Here is a 22,436-nt window from a genome sequence, read left to right as displayed (position 1 = left end):
ATTACTTATCACAGCTTTACTGCTGGGATGGAAAAAGGTCAGTTTGTTAATTAACTGGCTTCTTATGTGATCAATGATAGAAGACGGAAATATTAGATCAGTGTCTCTCAAAATTTAGTCACTCAAACATTGCACTTCCAGTTTCTGCCATACTGGTATTGATTGTTTTTTCACTTATTTTAAAACTGAGTCAGTCACTTTTTGAAAAACTTTGCGAAATTAAGCTTTGTCCTAAGCCAAAACTATCTACGGAATCTAGGTCTAATGTGCTATGTAGGTATTCTTCCTAGGATGTACTAAAATCAACACATAAGTACTCAAACGAAAAATGTCCACTGATGAAGCTGTTGTTTATACTGACTCCCACAATATATTAAAAAAAAATGTTTATTTTTGAGAGAGCAAGCAGGGGAGGGGCAGAGAGAGAGGGAGAGAGAGAGAATCCCAAGTAGGCTCACACTATCAGTGCAGAGCCCAACGAGGCCTTGAACTCAAGCACTCTGAGATAATGACCTGAGCCAAAATCAAGAGTCGGACACTTAATCAACTGAGCCATCCAGGTGCCCCTCCCACAGGACATTTTAAGAACATTACAGAAAATTTCAACTACGACAAAAGCAGAAACCATAGTATAATATAGAAAGGCACATCTTTTTTTAAAAATTTTTTTTAAATGTTTAATGTTTTTTTAATGCTTTATTTTTGAGAGAGACAGACACAGATTGTGAGCGGGGTTGGGGCAGAGAGAGAGGGAAACACAGAATCCGAAGCAGGCTCCGGGGCTCTGAGCTGCCAGCACACAGCCTGACATGGGGCTCGAACTTGCAAACTACAAGATCATGACCTGAGCCAAAGTTGGGACGATTAACCCACTGAGCTACCCAGGCACCCCTAAAGGCACTTCTTTTTAAATATAATAATAACTACATCCATCTTTAAAAAATGCTCTAGGAGCACCTGGGTGGCTCAGTTGGTTAAGCATCCAACTTGGGTTCAGGTCATGATCTCACGGTTCGTGAGTTCAAGCCCCGTGTCAGGCTCTGTGCTGACAGCTCAGAGCCCGGAGCCTGCTTTGGATTCTGTGTCTCCCTCTCTCTCTGCCCCTCCTCTGCGCGTGCTCTAGCTCTCTCAAAATAAATAAATAAGTATTAAAATAATTAAACAAACAAACAAGGGGCACCTGGGTGGCTCAGGCAGCTAAGCATCTGACTTCAACTCGGGTCATGATCTCACGGTTCATGAGTTCAAGCCCCGCACTGGGCTCTGTGCTGACAGCTCAGAGCTTGGAGCCTGCTTCGGATTCTGTGTCTCCCTCTCTCTCTTTGCCCTTCCTTCACTCACGGGCACTCTCTCCCTCCCTCTCTCTCTCTCTCTCTCTCTCTCAAAAATAAACATTAAAAAAAAAAATTAAAAAAAAATAAAAAATGCTTTATAACTGACTTCAGATTGTTTCTATGTTCTTATTAAATAAAAAAATACACATTTTCACTGATTATATATTGTACTCCTTGGCATTACATTCTTGCTTTCATATACTGAAATAACGAACCTCTCATTAAAAACTACGTCAAGAAGGAAGACGCCTGGAGACGGAGAGAGTACCTTGTTTTACACACCACTGCAACTGTGCAAACACATCAGAAAGAAGAACTTCATTCAGAGCTTCATAAAACTGGGTGAACACGTCACAAATAGCATAGAGCGCGTGATTGCACGTTGTCGTCATCCACTCGGATTTCTGAAAAACAAGAAGGTAATGTTTAAAAGCTACTCTCCTTGTGGTGAGATGGGCCCACTCCTACCTCAGGGGAAAAACCGCTCTGCTGTGCAACCTGGAAGTACGTGTCTACAGTCAGTCTTTACAACGCTCACACCCACAGACGCAGTCACGCTGCCCAAAGGAGTGGATCCTAAGGAAAGCAGTAAACATCTGTGGGTGAGGTCTTGTGAATAAAGATGTTTACGCCACACTGGCACTTACACACTGAAAACACATAGGAACAAATGCCCAAGAAGGTGGCAACTACATTAAATTTATACATATGTCAGGACATTAATAGTCATTCAAAGGGATACTGACCAAAGGCTTTAATGATTTGGAAAAAGTGAGTAGGAGATTGTGCTAAGTTATACCTTACACCCAAAATTTACCGCTGGTAATTTCATGGCACTATTTTAAGTATTTAATGTATACAGAGATTTAGAAAATCATCGAAAAGGGAAGGGTTGCTAATTGCAAAACAAGATTCCAGAAGTGGAAGCCATAAGGGAAAAAGACTGATGAATTTGGTTCCTTAAAAGCTACAATTTTCTAAAATGAAAACAAAACGAGACTACTAAAGTGGGCAAAAGCATTTGCAATTTATGGAAGGATATGCTATGTTACTTATACACTAAAAAGCTCCTAAATCAATAGAAGAAAGATAACTAACCCAATAGATTGGCTAAGGATGTGAAAAAGCAACTCATAAAAGAAAAAAAACTGTGAATCAGCAATGTGAAAAAAAGTTTCCAACCTCACCAGCAATTACAAAACTTTGTCACTGTGATACTTATGGCCCATCAAATGAACAAGGATTAAAAAAAGTATGGGGGCACCTGGGGGGCTCAGTCAGTTGAACATTCAGCTCTTGATTTCAGCTTAGGTCATAATCTCACAGTTCGTGAGATTGGGCCCCGAGTTGGGCACTGCGCTGACAGCATGGAGCCTACTTGGGATTCCTTTTCTCCCTCTCTCTCTCTGCCCTTCCCCCCACACGTGCTCTCTCTCTCAAAAATAAACATTAAAAAAATTCATTAAGGTATGAAGAGTTGGAGTGGGTATAGAGAAACGGGAACTCTTGTGCACTGTTCAAATGTAAAAGGCTGTAAATTTATAAAGGTTGCGAATTTATTTAGAAGTAATTTGAAAGTACGTATCAAAAGCCTCAGTAATGTATAAGCCCCAAACCTGACATACCACTTGTCCCAAGAGAAAAAAAAAACCAAGAACAAAGGTAGCAGCAAAGAATGTTCATTTCAGTGCTGCCTTCTTTCTAATGTTTATTTATTTACTTTTGAAAGAGAGAGAGAAAGAGAGCGGGTATGCGGGGAGGGGTGGAGAGAAAGGGAGAGAGGGAATCCCAAGCAGGCTCTGCACTATAGCTGACATGGAGATCAATCCCACAAACGCATGAGACCAGGACCTGAGCTGAAATCAAGAGTCAGGTGCTTAACTGACTGAGCCACCCAGGTGCCCCAACAGTTTGCAGCTTTTAAAAACAGTATGGGATCTCACGGTCCATGAGTTCGAGCCCCGAGTCGGGCTCTGGGCCGATGGCTCAGAGCCTGGAGCCTGCTTCCGATTCTGTGTCTCCCTCTCTCTCTGCCCCTCCCCCGTTCATGCTCTGTCTCTCTCTGTCACAAAAATAAATAAACGTTAGAAAAAAAAAATTAAAAAAAAAAAAACAGTACGGAAGAAGACTTGGGGTTGGGAAAAACACTCAGGTATTAAACTGATAAAGCAATTTATGGTGTGTGGGCTGGGATCCCATTTTCGTAAAAAAGAAAACACACGAAGAATGTGAAGGGGTTAACAGTGGTTGCCTGTGGAAGCTGGAACAGTGGCTGTTCAAATGTTTTCTTTGTTTTTCTGTCTTCTGATTGGTTTTACAACGAAGAAAATTTTAAGTTACTTTAAAATAAGATTAGAAAGCTGAACTCTTATACTGTGACCTCAACCATACTTTAACCATGTAGAAGACAGAACTTTGCCAAAACATTAACTTATTTCTGAATGGTAAAATTGTGAGTCTTCTGCGTATTCTTTTCTTTTTTTTAAGCTTATTTATCTTGAGAGAGAGAGAAGAGAGAGTGTGAGTGGGGGAGGGGCAGAGAGAGAATCCCAAGCAGGCTCCACACTGTCAACAGAGAGGCTGATGTGGGGCTCGATCTTATGAACCGTGAGATCATGACCTGAGCCGAAGTTGGATGCTTAACTGACTGAGGCACCCAGGCGCCCCTGAGTTTTCTATATATTCTCAATATTCCATACTAAACCTATGTTGCTTTTATACCAGGGGGAGGGAGAGAACGGTATTCCTAAAAGTGGTTAAGAAAGTGACTCTTTCCCTTCTAAAAGTCTTAGAATATCCTCTCCTCCTCCCTCTATCCCTGGGGGATAAATAACAATGACAACTAGAGGCATCAGATATCCTTTAAAAAAAAAAAAAAAAAAGCCTAATAATTTGCCAACATCATCTCCAACTGTAACTTCATTAAAAACTTTTCTTTTTAAAATTTTATTTTTAAGTAATCTCTATGCCAAATGTGGGGCTTGAACTCACAACTCCAAGATCAAGAATCCACATTCTTCTGACTGAACCAGCCAGGCACTCGTAAAAGTGTTTTAAATGGGTTCTTTTAGGGGCGCCTGGGTGGCGCAGTCGGTTAAGCGTCCGACTTCAGCCAGGTCACGATCTCGCGGTCCGTGAGTTCGAGCCCCGCGTCAGGCTCTGGGCTGACGGCTCGGAGCCTGGAGCCTGTTTCCGAGTCTGTGTCTCCCTCTCTCTCTGCCCCTCCCCCGTTCATGCTCTGTCTCTCTCTGTCCCAAAAATAAATAAATAAATTTAAAAAAAAAAAAATAAAAAAAAATAAAAATAAAAAAAATAAATAAATGGGTTCTTTTAGGGACCAGAGACATCCCATTGTTTACTGACTGCTGAGAAGCTGATACGGACCAAAGAACAGACAGGAGCAGTGTCCTGTTGAACTGGCAGGTGTAATGCCCAAGGGCCAAGCAGGCCGGCCATGGTGACTTCTCTCCCCTTACCCTTCCTCAGATGGGGACAGTTTCTTAGCATTAGTTGCTTCTGGTATAAGAGTTCCAAGGAGGGGGTTTTCATTTTGAAACACACCTCGTGGAGATGATGACACAATCCCACAGCAGACAAAGGCAGAGACTCCCCCACCCCCACGCCACCTAGCCATATCTAGGGCACCGTGTTAGTCATCACCTACCTCTGACTGCTGCTCAGGGAGTTTCATATTGTCAAAAATCCTGAACACGATTCTGAACAAGTCCTGCCACCAGTGCTTCTCGAAGGTGTGGCCATAGCTCTTCATGATCTCGAACATGACTGTGAGTCCTCTGGAGGAACAAAGCCAGGCACAGAGAGGGAATGGGTGAGGGGGAAAAGAGCAGAGAAGACGGTGGGAGAGCACGGGTCAACTAAGCCGGTGACCGAGGCTCATTCTATGACACAAGGGGCACCGTCCGGGACATGGTTACCTTGTCCGAACATCCAGCTTGCATCTATTAATGATGCAGGAGAGCTCGAACAGGATGGGGAACCAGCCTCGGACCCAGACCCGGTCGCCAGGAGCCACATTCATGTCGTCACTTGTGTATTCTTGTAGCACCTACAAGGAGGGTCGTCTCTCAGATGCAGGCCAAGCAAGCAAAGGAAGAGAGTCAAAGAGAACTACATGAAGCTCCAGGCCCCACACATCTTCCCCTCCTAAAAACATCCACTCAGCAAGGGTGGGACCCGGAATCCAGAGGAGGCAGACACAAGCCTCTTCTCCCAAGAGCACACGAGCAGCTTCCACGTATGAACCTCTGGACCTCTGTGGGTTTTAGAATAAGCCGAGTGGGCAGATCACAAGGGTCCTGCGGGTGGGAGGTGTTCCATTAAGAAAAGCACCAAAGGTCGGGGCACCTGGGTGGCTCAGTCGATGAAACGTCTCCCTCATGGTTCATGAATTTGAGCCCCATGTTGGGCTCTCTGCTGTCAGCACAGAGCCTGCCTCAGATCCTCTGTCCCCCACTTCTCTCTGCCCCTCCCCTGCTTGGGCGCACACTCTGTCTCTCTCTTTCTCAAAAATTGACATTAAAAAAAAAAAAGAGCATTAAAGGTCAAAAGGTATTCAAGATGATTCCGTACCTTAGGTCTTTCTGGAATATAACTGTAATACACACTCCTTAAAACAATACCACCAGCAGCTCTTTATTGAGGGCTTGCTTTGCGTCAGGAACTGTGACAGTGCTTTATGTGGATTAACAACCCTCACGGTAACACCATGAGCCAGATACAAATAAATGTCCTACTTTACAGATGAGTTAACTGAGGCACCGGGATTATAAGTAAGCTGCCTGAGGTCATGCAGCTAGAAGCTGGCAGTTTTTCCCAGTCTGGGTGGGAAGCCCTACTCCCTGCCCCACCTCTGGGATTTTGAGCCTTTTGCTCTGGAACCACTCTTGAAGCAGTGCTGTCTCTGCTGTAATGGGATTTCTTTATCAGCTCAGCTTATCCAACATTAGGCAATTTCTCTCTCTGTTTCAGTGAACTCTCCAGTACAATGGGGACATAATTCCCAGTCTCATAGGTCTGATGTGGAGACTAAATAAGTCAATACGCAGAAAAGATCTGAAGAAGAGATCTGTATGAGCCATCATAGTTTAGATGTGCTGATTCTACTTAATGTCACTGTTTGAGATGGTCGTTTAAACCAAGCAGGCTTCTTTGGAAAGGTGAGACATAACAGAATAAACTTGGACATTTCTGGGAGAAAACAAAAGATGATTTTTAAAAAAAAAAAAAAAAAAATTTTTTTTTTTTTTTAACGTTTATTTATTTTTGAGACAGAGAGAGACAGAGCATGAACGGGGGAGGAGCAGAGAGAGAGGGAGACACGGAATCCGAAACAGGCTCCAGGCTCTGAGCCGTCAGCACAGAGCCCGACGCAGGGCTCGAACTCACGGCCCGTGAGATCATGACCTGAGCCGAAGTCGGACGCTTAACCGACCGAGCCACCCAGGCGCCCCAAAAGATGATTTTTTAAAGTGTGATTTCTCAGTCATGTCAAAATGGTAAAATGTCGTGTTTTTTTTGGGGGGGGGGGCGGGTAAAATGTCTTTCCTAAGAGGTAGGTTTGTTCTTTCTCTTGCTTTATTTTTTGAGAGAGCAAGCACGTGTGCGAGAGAGGGGAAGGTGAAAGGGAGAGGGAGAGAGAGAATCTCAAGCAAGCCCCACACCTGACTCAGGCCTTGCTCCCACCACTGGGAGATCACAACCTGAACCAAAATCAAGACTTGGACGCTCACCCGACTGAGCCACTCGGGGGCCCCAGGTTTGTTCTCTTACAGATAGAAAGGTCTAGCTTCTTCAGCTTTGCCAAAATTCAAAGCTAAATACTATTATTTTCCACAAAAACAATTAGTAGAATACTACAAAGAAGTTCGGTAGGGGTAAAACAAGTCACCTCATACACACAAAACAGCAACAGCGGCATTCTGAACTGAACGCCTAGCTGAGGGCAAACACGCACTTCTAAAAGCACAGCTGGAAAGTTCTTTGCCAGGAGTAAGGTTTTTTTGCCCCATGATTCCTTTTCCCTCAGTGCCCGAGGGGGAGGAGAGGAAAAATGTACCCGAGGCCTCTCAGAGACATATTTCCCACAGAAGCGGATGAGCCGGATGGCCTCCATGCTGGTGTCCGGGAAGGCGGCATTGCAGGCAAACTCTGATAAGCACTTGACAGCATCCTGAAAGGAGTCGATGGCTGCAGGGAAATGGTGCTGGAAAATAGTTGCTGTGGAAACAAAGCCACACTGTTTATAAGACCAGGACTTAGAAATGGGGATCAAACACCCCCTCCCACCCCAAGACAATTACTTTTGTGAAAATCTAGGAGAAACATGTCACCATCTCCGGAAGACAACTTTTTATTAAGTTATTCAGGGATAAATCCACTGAGCACTACTTGGGCTAAACTGGTTCCTGAGCTCAAGCAACGATGCAAAGGTCCAAATATTCATTCATTCGACAAACGTTTAGAGTGCCAAGCAACGTTGCAAAGGTCCAAATATTCATTCATTCGACAAACGTTTAGAGTGCCAACTATGTGCAAAGCATGGTTGTGGGCCCTGGGGACAGAGGTGACCAATCGAATTCCCTGTCCTCACAATGCTCTTGCTCCAATGGGCAAGACAGACAAGAATCACCTGTGTCAGTACATTTATAAAATATCATCTCAGGTCGGGTGAGTGTTGGGTGAGGGGACAGAAGGCAGGAGAGGCTGCTTAGGCTGGGGGTCAGAGAAGGACTCTCTGAAGAAGTCCTACCTGACAAGTGTCCCCAAAGAAGTGAGAGAGGACAAGCCATAAAAAAACCAAGCTTCATCAGGATGCCAAGGTGTCCATTTCAATTTAAGCTACTTTAGGATGGAGTTTAAGGAATGATACAGAATAAACACTGATGTGTGTGTGAAATGGCCCCCTAGCTGCCTTCGCCAACAGAAGGTGAGCACTGAGCTAGGCCCTGGTTGGGTGATCCCGAGTGCGTCCTTTACTGCCCTGGCCGTTTCTGTCCCACGACCACCCCTTACCTGGCTGTGAAGACAAAGGGAGATAAAGAAGGTCAATGAGCTAAAGGTGAAAGGTAATTTAGAAATCTAAGGTTTCTGAAAACCTACAAATATCACCTAAGACAAAAATATGAATAGCAAGAAGCTTACAAAGAGTTAAAAGACCTCAAAAAAGATCAAAGATAATCTGCTTTATACTTTTTATGAAGACCAGGGCGCCTGGGCGGCTCAGTCGGTTGAGCGTCCGACTTCACCTCAGGTCATGATCTTGCAGTCTGTGAGGTCGAGCCCCACGTCGGGCTCAGTGCTGACAGCTCGGAGCCTGGAGCCTGCTTCGGATCCTGTGTCTCCCTCTCTCTCTGCCCCTCCCCCACTCACACTCAGTCTCTCTCAAAAATGAATAAACGTTACAAAAAACCCGATCAATATATAACCTTGTTTTATGTGTGTTTCAGGATTTAACAAATAGTGTTGGTTCACAACACAGAACTTTTTGCCAACTGCACTTTAACTCAAGCTTGAACAAAGCTTATCGAGAACGTGTATTCTCTCCAGGGACACTGGACAGCACTCCGGCACTATACTTCAGGGCCATCTTAAATGGTGAACTCACCAACAAAAAAATCAAAAATGGAAACAATATGTGGTAGTAGGTAGACCATGGAAAGGACCTTTATTTATTTACAGCGGGAGAGCTGAAACAAAAAGGCAGAGCATCGCCTCGCTTCACCTCAGCTGGGAACACGTGCCTCGGGCGACTCAAGTGTCTCCCTGCTGGATGCACGCATGTGTCCGCAGAAGTGCTGGCAGCACTAGTTCTGTGGTTGCGAACCATGAGACTCGACCGTATCCCCCTCACGGGGTTCTTGCGCACATGCCTCAAGTGCTCAGAATACCACCTGCCACGTTATTATATGACGGCAGATCTCAAACAAGGAAGCCCCTTTGGGGAGTAAAAGAGACAGGAAATAAGTGGTCACCCTTTGAGACTTGCAGGTGGGACAGGAGAGCCACTTACTGACAATGTGGCCCGTGGTCTGGAAGGCCAGCTCCACAATGTTCCCGTCGTGATCCGAGGCTGCCTGGTGGAACACGGCAAAGATGTTCTTCCAGCCTGAGCGGATGTTGGCCGCTTGGGAGTTCACCATCTGGGCGATGCAGCGGATCACCATGTCCCGGATGGTCGGAGATCTGAGGAAAGAATGGGGCAGCCATGTCAGCTGTACTTTGCGTGGTGGGATGAAAGTGACACGGCATCACCTTAGAAGCAGCATGTTAAAAAAAAAAAAAACAACCCACATTTTTAAAAGCACATAGTAATCCCCGTTCATTAAAAATAAATTAAATTAGAAACAACAAAAAGAAAAAAACATTAAGATGATCACTGTGGCAGACAGTTAGCTGCTTTCCCAGCAGCCACCTCTCCCTCACCTCCTTGACAACAGGACTCTAGTTTTATCCAGGAAGCAACATGCCTGACCTCAGGGAACCAACCATAAACGGGACAAGACAACATGACAATCTTGTCTCATCTGTCAGGTTCTCAATTGCCCAGACTTCTTTGGAGCCTGGGGAGCTATATGACTCGTTCTAATTACATATAAGAGACAGTCATGGGAATGGCATGGGGAGAGGTTTCTACTATGGCTTTGGTTTTACAAGGAAAACAATTCTTTGTCTTACAAGGAATACACATGGTAGGTTCTGCCCCCTTCCCTGGCATCCCCATTGTGAACATAGCACGATGCCTGGAGATAGAGCCTCCGTTCAGCAGCATGAAATAGTAGGCTCCAGGATAAAAAATGATCCTGTGGGTGGCCAAAGGGACAGAAAGAACCTGGGTCCTCGATGACAATTTGGGCTAAGGAATCAAAGTTGGGACTGCCTGCCTCTGACTTAAGTAAACAACACACAACCTTGTGGTTTAAGCCATCGTCGGCCAGTTTTTCTGGCTGAAAACCTTTACACTAATATAATTCTGCCACCCAGACATGACCATTCCTCAATTCTTAGTGCATAGTGTCTTAGATTTTTGGGCAGGGATAGACGTGTATGGTAAACACATATGCATGGATGGGAGTAGACATATATAACTTAAGATGCAACCTTTTAAATTATTACAAAACAAAACGTGAAGGTAGGAAAAATGGCCCATTTTCTGAAGCAGCTGCATGGTTCACCATGGTATTATCTGGGTATCTGTGACAGATTAGCGTATATGCCTTGGAACCTATTAAGACATATACAGTCATGAAGTAAGTTCTATTATTTTACAAATAAAACAAGAAGCAAGCTCTTATACCACTAGCTTTGAAAGTCACATTAGAGTGGCTTTAGGACTGCAAACTTGGCTTGCAAATTTCATCTGTCTTAGATAACATTCATGTTAGTCTACAGGACTCATGCTAACAGATAACAGGTCATTTAGAGAAGGCAAACAAAAAGTCCAAACAGAGTCGAAAATTATCTAAAAGTCCACAAAGTAAATATGCTGCCCACAGATGACAAAAGACTGACTACATACTTAGGTGACTTTAATATGTAATATAACTGAATTTAGGGTTGCCTCCTCATGGGGAAAAAAAGCAGCTTGTTGAGATGAACTACACGTACTGATTAATGCTTGGGGCGCCTAGGTGGCTCGGTCGGTGGAATGTCTAGCTCTTAGTTTTGGCTTAGGTCATGATCTCACAGTTCATAGGATTGAGCCCCACATCAGGCTGTGTGCTGACAGTGCGGAGCCTGCTTGGGATTCTCTCTGCCCCTTCCCCACTATCTGTCTCTGAAGATCAATAAACAGTTTTAAAAATACAAAAAAAACAATGAATAAAATAAAATAAAATGTTTTTTGCCTGATTGTTAATATGTGTCACACCGTAATACGTGATGACAGTTAACATTCTGGAAAATGTAGAAAAAACATGATGAAAAAAATTCCTGTGATAGTACAGTATTCACATGCAGAGATTGATCTTGCTGTCTTTTTGAAATTTTCATTTATTTGTTTATAAACGTTTACTCGTTTTTGAGAGAGAGTGCAAGCAGGGGCGGGGTGGGGGAGGCGGACAGAGCATCCGATGTGGGCTCTGTGCAGACAGCAGCAGCCCATTGCAGGGCTCGAGCTCACAAAATGTGAGATCATGACCTGAGGTGAAGTTGGATACTTAACCGACTGAACCACCCAGGTACCCCTACTGTCTTTTTTTTTTTTTTTTTTTTTAAGTGTATTTATTTTAGGGGGTGCCTGGGTGGCTCCATCAGTTAAGCGTCCAACTTTGGCTCAGGTCATGATCGGTCGCGCAGCTCATGGGTTTGAGCCCCACGTCGAGCTCTGTGCTGATACCATAGAGCCTGGAGCCTGCTTCGGATTCCGTGTTTCCGTCTCTCTCTGCCCCTCCCTCACTTGTGCTGTCTCTCAAAAATAAATAAACATTAAAAAAAGTTTATTTATTTTTGAGTGAGAGTGTGCATGTGTGTGTGCAGGGGGAAGGCAGAGACAGAGAGAGACAGAGAGAGAGAGACAGAGAGAGACAGAGAGAGGGAAGAGAATCCCAAGCAGGCTCCGTGCTCAGCACAGAGCCCAACATGAGGCTCAATCTCACAACAGTGAGCTCATGACCTGAGCCAAAATCAAGAGTCAGATGCTCAACCGACTGAGCCACCCAGGCACCCCGATAGCACTATTATTACACTGTCCAATTCTATAACCTGGCCTTTTGACTAAACTGTTAAGCATTTCCTATGTCATAAACTTTGTGAACATCTTTTTTCTTTTTTTAAGTTTATTTTGAGAGAGAGAGCACGAGAAGGGGCAGGGCAGAGGGAGAGGGACAGAGAAGAGAATCCCAGGCAGGCTCTGCACCATCAGCATGGAGCCTGATGTGGGGCTCGAACTCACAAACCATGAGATCATGACCTGAGCCAAAACCAAGAGTTGGGCGCTTAACCGACTGAGCCACCCAGGCGCCCCAAACTTTGTGAACATCTTTCACAGCTGCACAACATTCCATGTTGTGGCTGTACCAAGAATTACTTTAACACTCTTGTATATTTAGGTGGTATCTGGCTTTTAAAAAATTATTTTGTGTTATTTCAACATTTCGTTGTATTTCAAATTAATTCCTTACAAGAGTTGCAAAAGTGTAGAACTAGTGAGTCAAAAGGCACAAAAATAGTAAGGTTCTGGATGGACACTGCCCCAATGATTTTGAAAATGTTACAGCAAGTTACGGTTCCATCAACAGTGTCTAAGAGTGGCTGGCGATGTGTGATTCTAAACTTACTCTGCCCCTTACTCAAACGCTGGCTGGGCAGCCACGGGACGGGCAGGGAGGCCTGGGATCCTGGGGCCATCAGTGCCACCAGTCAGCCAGGCAGGCATGAGCACACTGCTCTGCTACACGAGGCCTCGGTCTCCTTGGCACTATCAACAGTGTCCCCAGAGGTGGGAGGGTATTTCTGTGTGCACATTAAACTCAGGGGTGAGGCCAGATTCTGGGATGAGCTTTATTTTCTATTAAAATAAGCAGTAAGGTGAAGAAGAAAGACACCAAGAGAAAGACACATCAAGCAGACTTTGCTGCTGCCCTTTTTATTATCCTAAGTGACCCACGCTGGCTTATAGCCTTTGAACTTGTAAGCTCTTTTTTTAATGTTTATTTTTGAGAGACAGAGACCAAGCGTGGGTGGCAGAGGGATAGAGAGAGGGAGACACAGAATCGGAAGCAGGCTCCAGGCTCTGAGCTGTCAGCATGGAGCCCGACGCGGGGCTTGAACTCATGGACTGGGAAATCATGATCTGAGTTGAAGTAGGACGCTAAACCGACCAAGCCACCCAGGCACCCCTCTCATTAAAAACAATCCAAGCAGATCTCATGGACACATTTTAGGGATGGGGACAGACACAAAGGGTTACAGCTAAGAGTCATCCTTGACATTTTGTTTTATGCCCCACAGCTAACTCCTCAGCGCACACAGTAGGCTGTCCTTTCAAAACATATGCAGAATCAAATCCCACGGTGTCTCACCCCCGGGTCCAAATCTGAACTATTACAGTAGCTGCTTAACCCATCCCACTGCTTTCCATTTTCCACAGATAAATGCAGGACAATCCCTTAACACTTCAGACCATTTCACTTCTCGGCTCAAAAGCCTCCAATGGCTTCTGTCTTTCACAGAGAACAAACCAAAGTGCTGACAAAAGCTGACGGCTCCTCTATGACCTAGGCACTCTGCGACCCAGGGCTTCATCCTCCAGGACCTTCTGCCTTTACTCTGTCCAGCTACACCAGCCTCCTTGCTCCTCCTTATCTATGCCCAGCATACTCTGTCACAGGGCTTTCGCTCTTGCTTCTCCCAAGACCACATACAGCCACTCCTGGCATGTTCCTCCCTTTGCATAAGGGTCAACCTACCAAACGCCTGCTTACCGGCCTGTATAAAAGAGTGCTTCTACTCTGAGCCCCTTACCTTGATTTAAACATTTATTTATCTATCTCACTGGAATCTAAACAAGGGTTTACTTTTGAATTTCATTATGGAAAATTTCAAACACGTACAAAAGTAAAGAGAATATGGTAACGAACACCCCTGTACCCAGTTGCGATGATGATTAAATCAGGGCCGGATGAAAACAGGAATTTTTGACTGTTTGCTTCTGTGCTGTATGCGTGGCACTTAGAACAGTACCTAGCGATGGCAGGCTGCAATAAATACAGGCGAAGGGAACAAAGGATGAACAGGGAGAGTGCTTCAGGGGGATAGCTGTCCTGATCTCTTCTATCGCCTTCTGGGGCAGAAATGAAGGGTCATGTAATTCTTGACCTTGTTTTGGGATGCCTCAGCAGTGGCTCTTTCTCTGGACTTCAGCACCCACCCCAGTAATGATGCACGGTATGTTTCTACTAGTTGTGGTGGTGTAACCTGTTCTTCTGGTGAAGGCCACACACAGATCTCAGTGATTTACTTAGAAATGACACGTGTGGGGGCGCCTGGGTGGCTCAGTCGGCTAGGCGTAATGGTCTCGTGGTGCGTGGGTTCAGGCCCCACATTGGGCTCTCTGCTGTCAGTGCAGAGCCCGTGTTGGACCCTCTGTCCCCCAATCTTGTCTCTCACCCGCTCATGCTCTCTTTCAAAAATAGGTAAACATAAAAAAAAAAAAAAAAAAAGATACAGATGAATTATAGGCTGTTCATTTTATTTGCTTCCATCAACAAGGGAAGAAAATATCATGTGATTAGTGTTAGGTCTTTTTGGGCCTCCCCTGGGGAGTTTGACCAAAGGTCTTCTAGAACAATGTACATACCTGTTTTTCTTCATGATATGCTCAAAGGGCCTCAGAAAATCTTTCTGGAAACGGAAGTTGGCTAATTCTCCTTTCTCGAGAAACTTCATAGAGAGCTGCCTTAAGGAGTCAACAGCAAAGATGGCCACATCTTCATTGGGGTTACAGCCAACCTGAGCAGGAAAGGGAGGTGAGGTGACACAGGCACAGTGCAACTGTGGATGTGGGGTTCTGAACATCAAAAACGGATAGGCTGCCTTCAAAACAAATGCTCTGGAAAAGCACGCCAAAGGAAAAAAGAAAATGGCATTTCTTGGCTATGACCTGTACAATTTTTAAGTTTAATGATGAAAGATCAGTACTGCACATTTAAAGTGCTTTCAAAATATGCTAAAAAAATTTTTTTAATGTTTATTTATTTTTGGGAGAGAGACAGAGCACCAGCAAGTGGGGGAGGGGCAGAGAGAGAGACACACCCAGAATCCTAACAGGCTACAGGTTCTGAGCTGGCAGCATAGAGCCTGATGCAGGGCTCGAACTCATGAACCATGAGATCATGACCTGAGCCGAACTCAGATGCTTAACTGCCTGAGCCACCCAGGCACCCCGCTATTTAAATTTTTTTTTTAAGATTGTGGCCAAATACATGTAAAACATGAAAGTGACCATCTGAAGTACACACAGTTCAGCAGTGTTAAGTACATTCACGTTGTTGTGCAACAGATCTCTGGAACTCTTTATGTAGCAAAACTGAAACTCTATACTCATTAAATAATTCCTCATGTACTAATTAATTTTATCTAAACAAAAGGAGAAGTCAAAAGACTTTAAACTCTCTAAAGCCTTTTCATACTTGCCTGTCACCTAAAGCAAATTATAAATGTCTATCGCCAGCCTCAAAGAATTCAGCACAAACATTGAGGCTTTTTATTTCCTTAAAACTGTACTTGTCTATAGTCCACCTACTTTTAGGGACTGGAGCTGTGGCTATATATTTGGTTGCTCAGGCTCTTGCCTCAAAAAGAATCCTAAAAGCAGAGCAAGGGGATGTTTCCCACCAGAACCCATGCGAAGGGACCTGGGGCATGTTGCAGGAGCCTGCTCCAAGCAAGGAACTTCGCTAGCATGTGGTCTGACCTGAAAATGCGTTACTTTTAACAAAAGTAACATGGCAATAACATTTGCAATAAAGAAAAATTGGAGGTGCGCCTGGGTGGCTCAGTCGGTTAAGGGTCCAACTCTTCAACTCAGGTCATGGATCTCATGGTTCATGGAATCAAGCCCCATGCTGGGCTCTGAGCTGACAGTATGGGGCCTCCTTGCGATTCTCTCTCTCTGCCTCTCCAGCACAAGCATGCTCGCTTGCTGTCTCTCTCTCAAAAGAAATAAACTTAAAAAAAAAAAGAAAAATTGGAAACATCAATAGGAAAATGGTTACATAATGGTATATTCACATACATGCAATAAAATTTGGCAGTTAAAAACAAATACGTCCAAGCCTTAAAAAAAAAAAAAAAAAAAAGAAGAAGAAGAAAAAAGAAGAAAATTCTATCACAGGCTACAGTACAGATAAACCTCGAGGACATTATGCCAAGTGAAATAAGCCAGTCACCAAAAGATAAATACTGCATGATTCCACTTATACGAAGTCCCTAGAACAGTTGAATTCACAGAGACAAGAAGCAGAATGGTGGTTGCCAGGAACTGGGGGAGGGGTGGCGAAGAATGGGAAGCTGGTGTTTGATGAATTTGGAGTTTCAGTTTTACGGGAGGAAAAGAAGAGCTCTGCAGATCTGTTGCACATGATGTGAGTGTACTTAACACTAATAAATTATACGTTTACCAACAGTTACAATGAAAAATGTTATGCGTATTTTACAATTATAAAAATAAATTCGGGGCGCCTGGGTGGCGCAGTCGGTTAAGCGTCCGACTTCAGCCAGGTCACGATCTCGCGGTCCGTGAGTTCGAGCCCCGCGTCAGGCTCTGGGCTGATGGCTCGGAGCCTGGAGCCTGTTTCCGATTCTGTGTCTCCCTCTCTCTCTGCCCCTCCCCCGTTCATGCTCTGTCTCTCTCTGTCCCAAAAATAAAAAAAAAAACAAAAAAACAAAAAAAAAAACGTTGAAAAAAAATAAATTCATACACTCTAATAGCAGTCAAATCTTTAAGATTCCTTGCTAAGTGGAAGACGAAAGTTACAAACTGGTATGTAATACTAATCACGTTTTTTAGAAAAACAAAACAAACCAAGACAAGATTATCTGTATTTCTATGATATATTTCTATATATCTATATTTCTATTATATTTCTACAAAAATGTTTGGGAAAATATATACCAAACTGGTAACAATTAGTTTGGGGCAGGGCTCAACTGGGGAGTGGTGATGGTCGAAAGTGGTTTTAGCTGTAATTTTTTTTAAGGTGTTCATGGAGTGTTCATTTATTTAAAAAAAAAAAAAATCTTTTTTTAATGTTTATTTATTTTTTGAGAGAGAGAAACACAGAGTGCAAGCAGGGGAGGGGCAGAGAGAGAGGGAGACACAGAATCCCAAGCAGGCTCCAGGCTCTGAGCCGTCAGCACAGAGTCCGACATGGGACTTGAACCCACAAACCGCGAGATCACGACGTGAGCTGAAGTGGGACGCCCAACTGACCGAGCCACCCAGGCGCCCCTCATGTAACGTTCGTTTAATTAAAGACTAATAAAGAGAATATTCCTCTCGTAAAAATCAGGGGGATTCAGGAATTCCTGCTGCAGAGCACACTCCATGCTGATTGAGCAGCTTTGCACACACCCCAGGACACGCATGCGCCCTAGTTTAAAAGAGGAACATGGGACTGTGCCAAAGACTCTGCTAGAATTCCAAGAGCTAAGTTACAGCTGTACTCAGCCAACCATCTCTTCAAACCTTGAGACCCTTACGTGCCCCGGTTCCCAAGGGGAGGCACAACATCTTCCTGAAGTGGTAGAAAGAATGACAAGCTGCAGACGGAGGGACTGAATTTTCCACAACTTTGTGCTTAATGGTTCTGATGAGATGGAACAGACATTTGTAATGAAGCTGACAACCACGAAAAGTCTAATTACTACCTGCCAGCCCATGTCCCAGGCCTGCCCATAAGCGGCCCAAAGATAACTGAGAACCGGCACGTAAAGACTCTTGACAAAAGGGGTGCCTTCAGTCAGTTGAGCATCTGACTCTTGATTTCAGGTCAGGTCATGATCTCACGGTTCGTGGGATCGAGCCCCACATCCGGTTCTGTGCTTGGGATTCTCGGTCTCTCTCCCTCTCTCTCTGCCCCTCTCTGGGGTGCACTCTCTCTCTCTCTCTCAAAGTAAATAAAAGAAAAAAAAAACACTCTTGACAATAGAATCACAGGTGGGAACAGTAACCTATATAAACTGATGTTCTCTCTCAAGTCCCACCGAACATAAAATCTAGACTCGAAAGAGTTGGGAAATGTTTACCAAAAAAACCCCACTTTTGGATGATCACTTCTAAGAGAAAACAGTCCAGAGGCCGGACTGGTGTCACCAAGCCCCCGCCCCGGGAACTCCACTTGGCGTCCTCTGGCATCAAGCTGCCAGAGCTTTGAACTCTCACTGAGCACCTGGGCTTTATCTCGATTCCGTGCTTCGTTAGCAAGATGTGTCCTGAAGTATCAGAAATGCCTGAGAGAGGTTATTCGGGGGGTCTGGGGACGCTCAAAAAACTTTTCATACAAATTAACGGTAACTACCTCTTTGCTTTACATCATTTCAGCTTACAAAAGGTTTCAGAGGAATGCTCTACTCTCGGATAGCACGGAAATGTGTACAGGCACCTACACTCTCAATCACTTCTTTTTTGAATACGGTTGCCTGCCTTTTTCTGGACATCGATGGAGTAGTTTTTGAATGTGAAGAGTTACCTTATTGAAGTGATCTCCAATCACATGCCATATTCGGGACCATTGCAGCCGAATCCGATTCATGTTGTAGTATGAGATCTCCACGATCTTCTGCAAGCTGAACATGCGGGGGTGGTGGGGGGAGGCCAGCTCGTCCATGGACACGGCACACAACCAGCGGACAAAGTCAACTGCAGGCCGGACCCAACAACACATGCGAGGCTTCATTAGTAACGGCCAGAGAGTCACAACATGAGGATTCTGTAGCTGTCACATGTGAGTGACAAATACATACCTATGGCATTTCCATCCAGTCTGGTAGATCCAGTAAAAATTCTAGGAAGATAATTTCAGACACAGTAAGATCAAAGTTAGATTTGGAAGCTGAGTTTCAATTTCAAACACTGAAGAAAAGGCAAAAAAGGAAACATTTTGGGTCTGGCACCTCTACTAAAATAAATGAGGAGGCATCAGAGGCACAGAACTGGTAAATGAACTGAGTTGAAAGCAGAAATGCCTACAACGGTAGAAAGAAAAAGCGACACATCAAAAGGAGGAAGGGGGAGTAAAGTATAACAGCACGTGATGTCACGACAGTGGGACACTGTCAACTAAATCAACTAAAGTTGATTATTTCAAATGTGTTCCAAGAACTTAAGGAAAGGATAAGAACAATGTCTCTCTAATAGAGAATATTAACAAATATACTAAAAAGGTGCTCCTCCATAAGATGAACACAAACACACAAAACAATTTTTTTTTGGCAAAAAAACTTACCAAAACCAACTCTTCTAGGACTGACTCTGGAAATTACCAAAGGCTGATAAAATGCTCATTCAAGAAAAATGGCTAAATCTTGGTATGAATAGAGGACACGACGGTGTTTTAACTTGGCCTATTTCCATTACTGTCTCCCCAGCTCCATGGGAGTGTTGAAAACCAACCGCTCTGAAGTCAAAGTAACTGTGAGACCAGCAACCTAGCTCCACAGGAGAGAACAGAACAGTCCTGGAATCTCCCCCAAAATACCATTCTCAGGGAACTGACGTGTGACCTGCCTGGCACAGTACCCTGGGAACCCTCATTTCTAGGATTTGTCCATATTTGACACAGACCTCGTTCAGTTCAAACAGCCTTTTCTCTGGGGCTTTTGTCACAAGCAATCTGTGTAACCAATGAACAATGCAGCTACCTGAGTACGACCAGGTCAAACAAGGACCTGGGCGAAAATTTAAAAGGAAAAGTTGGGAATAAGGTGTCCACGGGAGGCTTTAAAAAGGTACACCAGGGGCGCCTGAGTGGCTCAGTCAGTTGAGCGTCTGACTCTTGACTTTGGCTCAGGCTGTGATCCCGGGGGCATGGGACTGAGCCCCGCATTTGGCTCCGCACTGGGTGTCAAGCCTGTTTGAGATTCTCTCTCTCCCTCTGCCCCTCTTCCCTGCTCGCATGTGCACACATGCACGTTCTCTCCCTCTTTCAAATAAAAATTAAAAAAAAATATTAAAAAAAAGGTAATAAAAAGCTCTACCATATTCCTGGTGATCTAGATAGCCATCACATGGGTAAGGCTTTGTACACACCCACGGAAGACAGGACAGGGCCCTAAGCGCTCATCTTTGGCAGGCCTTAAGGCACAACACAACATGCCAGAGCATCAGAGGGGCACCCCAAAACACACTCAAAACTCCGCAGCAAAGGCTGGCATGCTTAACGGTCCCAGGCATATGGGATCTTTGTCCAATTCTTAGCTGATCACAAAGACCAAATGAGCAGACAGTGGCTATATGCGAAAAGAATACAGGCTTTATATAGTTAGTTCAGGAAAGTCATTCAACAAACTAATAGCAATGACAACAATAAACCCTGGGTGTGTGGTGGGCAACCTGATACCCAAAGCTGTCTCAATGTATTTTTTAAAGTATCAATTTTCAACAAAAAATTGTTAAGACATGTAAAGAAACAAGAAACGATGGCCTATTTACAGGTAAACAACAACAGATCCAGTCCCTGAGGAAACCTAGATATTGAATTTACTAAAGTTTTAAAGTTGATTATTTTATTTTTATTAAAAACTTTTAATGTTTATTTTTGAGAGAGAGAGAGAGTGTGTGTGTGTGTGAGAGAGAGAGAGAACAGGGGAGGGGCAGAGAGAGAGGGAGACAGAGGATCCGAAGTAGGCTCTAGGCTCTGAGCTGTCAGCACAGAGCCGGATGCAAGGCTCGAACTCACGAGCTGTGAGATCATGACCTGAGCCGAAGTTGGATGCTTAACCAACTGAGCCACGCAGGTAACACCTAAAGATGATTATTTCAAATATGTTCAAAGAACTTAAGGAAAGGATAAGAACAATGTCTCATTAATAGAGAATATTAATAAATATATTAAAAAAGTAATAATAACCCAACAGAAATTCTGGAGTTGAAAATCATAAAACGGAAATGAAAAATTCACTGGAGGGGCTCAACAGCAGTTTTCAGCTGACCAAAGCGTTCGTGAACTTGAAGATAGGTCAGATGAGATTATGCAGTGTGATAAACAGACATAAAAAGAATTAAAAAGAAAGTGAACAGAGCCTCAGAGACCTGTAGGGCACTATCAAATATATAGACATACATAAGGGATGTCTGAACAAGAGAGGAAAGAAAGCGGTTGGAAGAACTTTTGAAGAAATAATGGCTACAAATACCCCAAATTTGATGAAAAACAATCTACACATTCTAGAATCTCAACAAACTCCAGTAAGATAAACTCAAGAGATCCACATTCAGACATATAATAATCAAAATGATGAAAGGCACAGACCGTGAGAGAATCTTGGAAGTAGAAAGAGAGCAGAGATTTGTGACTGCATAATGGATCCTATGGAAAATGAAAAGCTGATTTCCCATCACAAACCACGGAGGCTAAAAGGCAGTGGGATATCATATTTAAGGTGCCAAAACAAAAAGACTATAAGCCAAGAATTCTAAATGCAGCAAAACTTACCTTCGAAAATGAAGGAGTAACTAAAATATCCCAAGATACACAAAATTGGAGATGATTCATTGCTAACCAACCTACCCTATAGGAAATATTAAAGGAAGTTCTTCAGGTTCTAATGAAAGGATGACAGAGAATAACTCAAAAGAATCTGAAGAAATAAAGAGCACTGGTAAAGGTAAGTGCGTGGGGAAATAGATATTTCTTGTTTGTAACTCATTTTATTTACCGGATTCGAGGACAGCGAAGGTAATCATTGTAAACCGTGTTGATGGGCAGGTGTGTATAAACATGTAAGTCATATGACAGCACAAAGGAGAGGGGAGAGAATGGAGCTATACAGAAGACATGTTTCAGACTATTCAAATTAAGTGGACGTTAATTCAAAGTCAAATGTTCAAAGTTACAATGTTACTAACCATGATCCCCAAAGCAATCAGTAAGAAAAACACTCAAAAAATATAGTAAAACGGACGAGGAAAGTAAAATGATACACTAGAAAATATCTTACCATATAAGAAGGCAGTGATAATGAAGGAACGGGAGAACAAAAATGACACATTTTTAAAAAGAGCAAAAGAGCGGATATAAATCCTATATATCAGCAATTAAATTATAATTAAATGTAAATAGATACTTTAATAGATATAATTAAAAGTAATAGACACTTCTCGGGATTCTCTCTCTCCCCCCATCTCGTGTTCTCTCAAAATAAATTAAATAAAAACTTAAAAAATGGTCCAACCATTTGCTGTCCAAAGAGACTTGATTTATTATTATTTTGCTAAAGTAGGCTCCATGCCCAACGTGGGGTTTAAACTCATGACTCTGAGGTCAAGAGTCACATGCTCTACTGACTGAGCCAGACAGGTGCCCCCAAAGAGTTTCGCTTTAAATTCAAAGACACAAATAGGTTGAAAGTAAAACAATAGAAAAG

At 43.7% G+C, this 22,436-nt stretch overlaps 1 protein-coding gene across 2 annotated transcripts in view; it reads right to left on the bottom strand.

Annotated features, from left to right (window-relative positions):
• The window catches only part of ARFGEF2 (ADP ribosylation factor guanine nucleotide exchange factor 2), a 104,118-nt gene that overhangs the window by 18,715 nt on the left and 62,967 nt on the right, over nt 1-22,436 (bottom strand). For both annotated transcript variants that reach the window (XM_058685888.1, XM_058685889.1), the window contains exons 24-31: nt 18,816-18,856; nt 18,542-18,711; nt 14,650-14,801; nt 9,364-9,536; nt 7,411-7,571; nt 5,270-5,400; nt 4,999-5,128; nt 1,603-1,738 (exon numbers count right to left, since the gene is read on the bottom strand). In XM_058685888.1, the coding sequence (XP_058541871.1) occupies nt 1,603-1,738; nt 4,999-5,128; nt 5,270-5,400; nt 7,411-7,571; nt 9,364-9,536; nt 14,650-14,801; nt 18,542-18,711; nt 18,816-18,856 (1,094 nt within the window). The remainder of the gene's footprint in view (nt 1-1,602; nt 1,739-4,998; nt 5,129-5,269; nt 5,401-7,410; nt 7,572-9,363; nt 9,537-14,649; nt 14,802-18,541; nt 18,712-18,815; nt 18,857-22,436) is intronic.

This window comes from Neofelis nebulosa, chromosome 9 (genome assembly GCF_028018385.1).
Source record: "Neofelis nebulosa isolate mNeoNeb1 chromosome 9, mNeoNeb1.pri, whole genome shotgun sequence".
NCBI classification, from domain to species: domain Eukaryota; kingdom Metazoa; phylum Chordata; class Mammalia; order Carnivora; family Felidae; genus Neofelis; species Neofelis nebulosa.
This window is presented reverse-complemented; position numbering and strand designations above follow the sequence as displayed.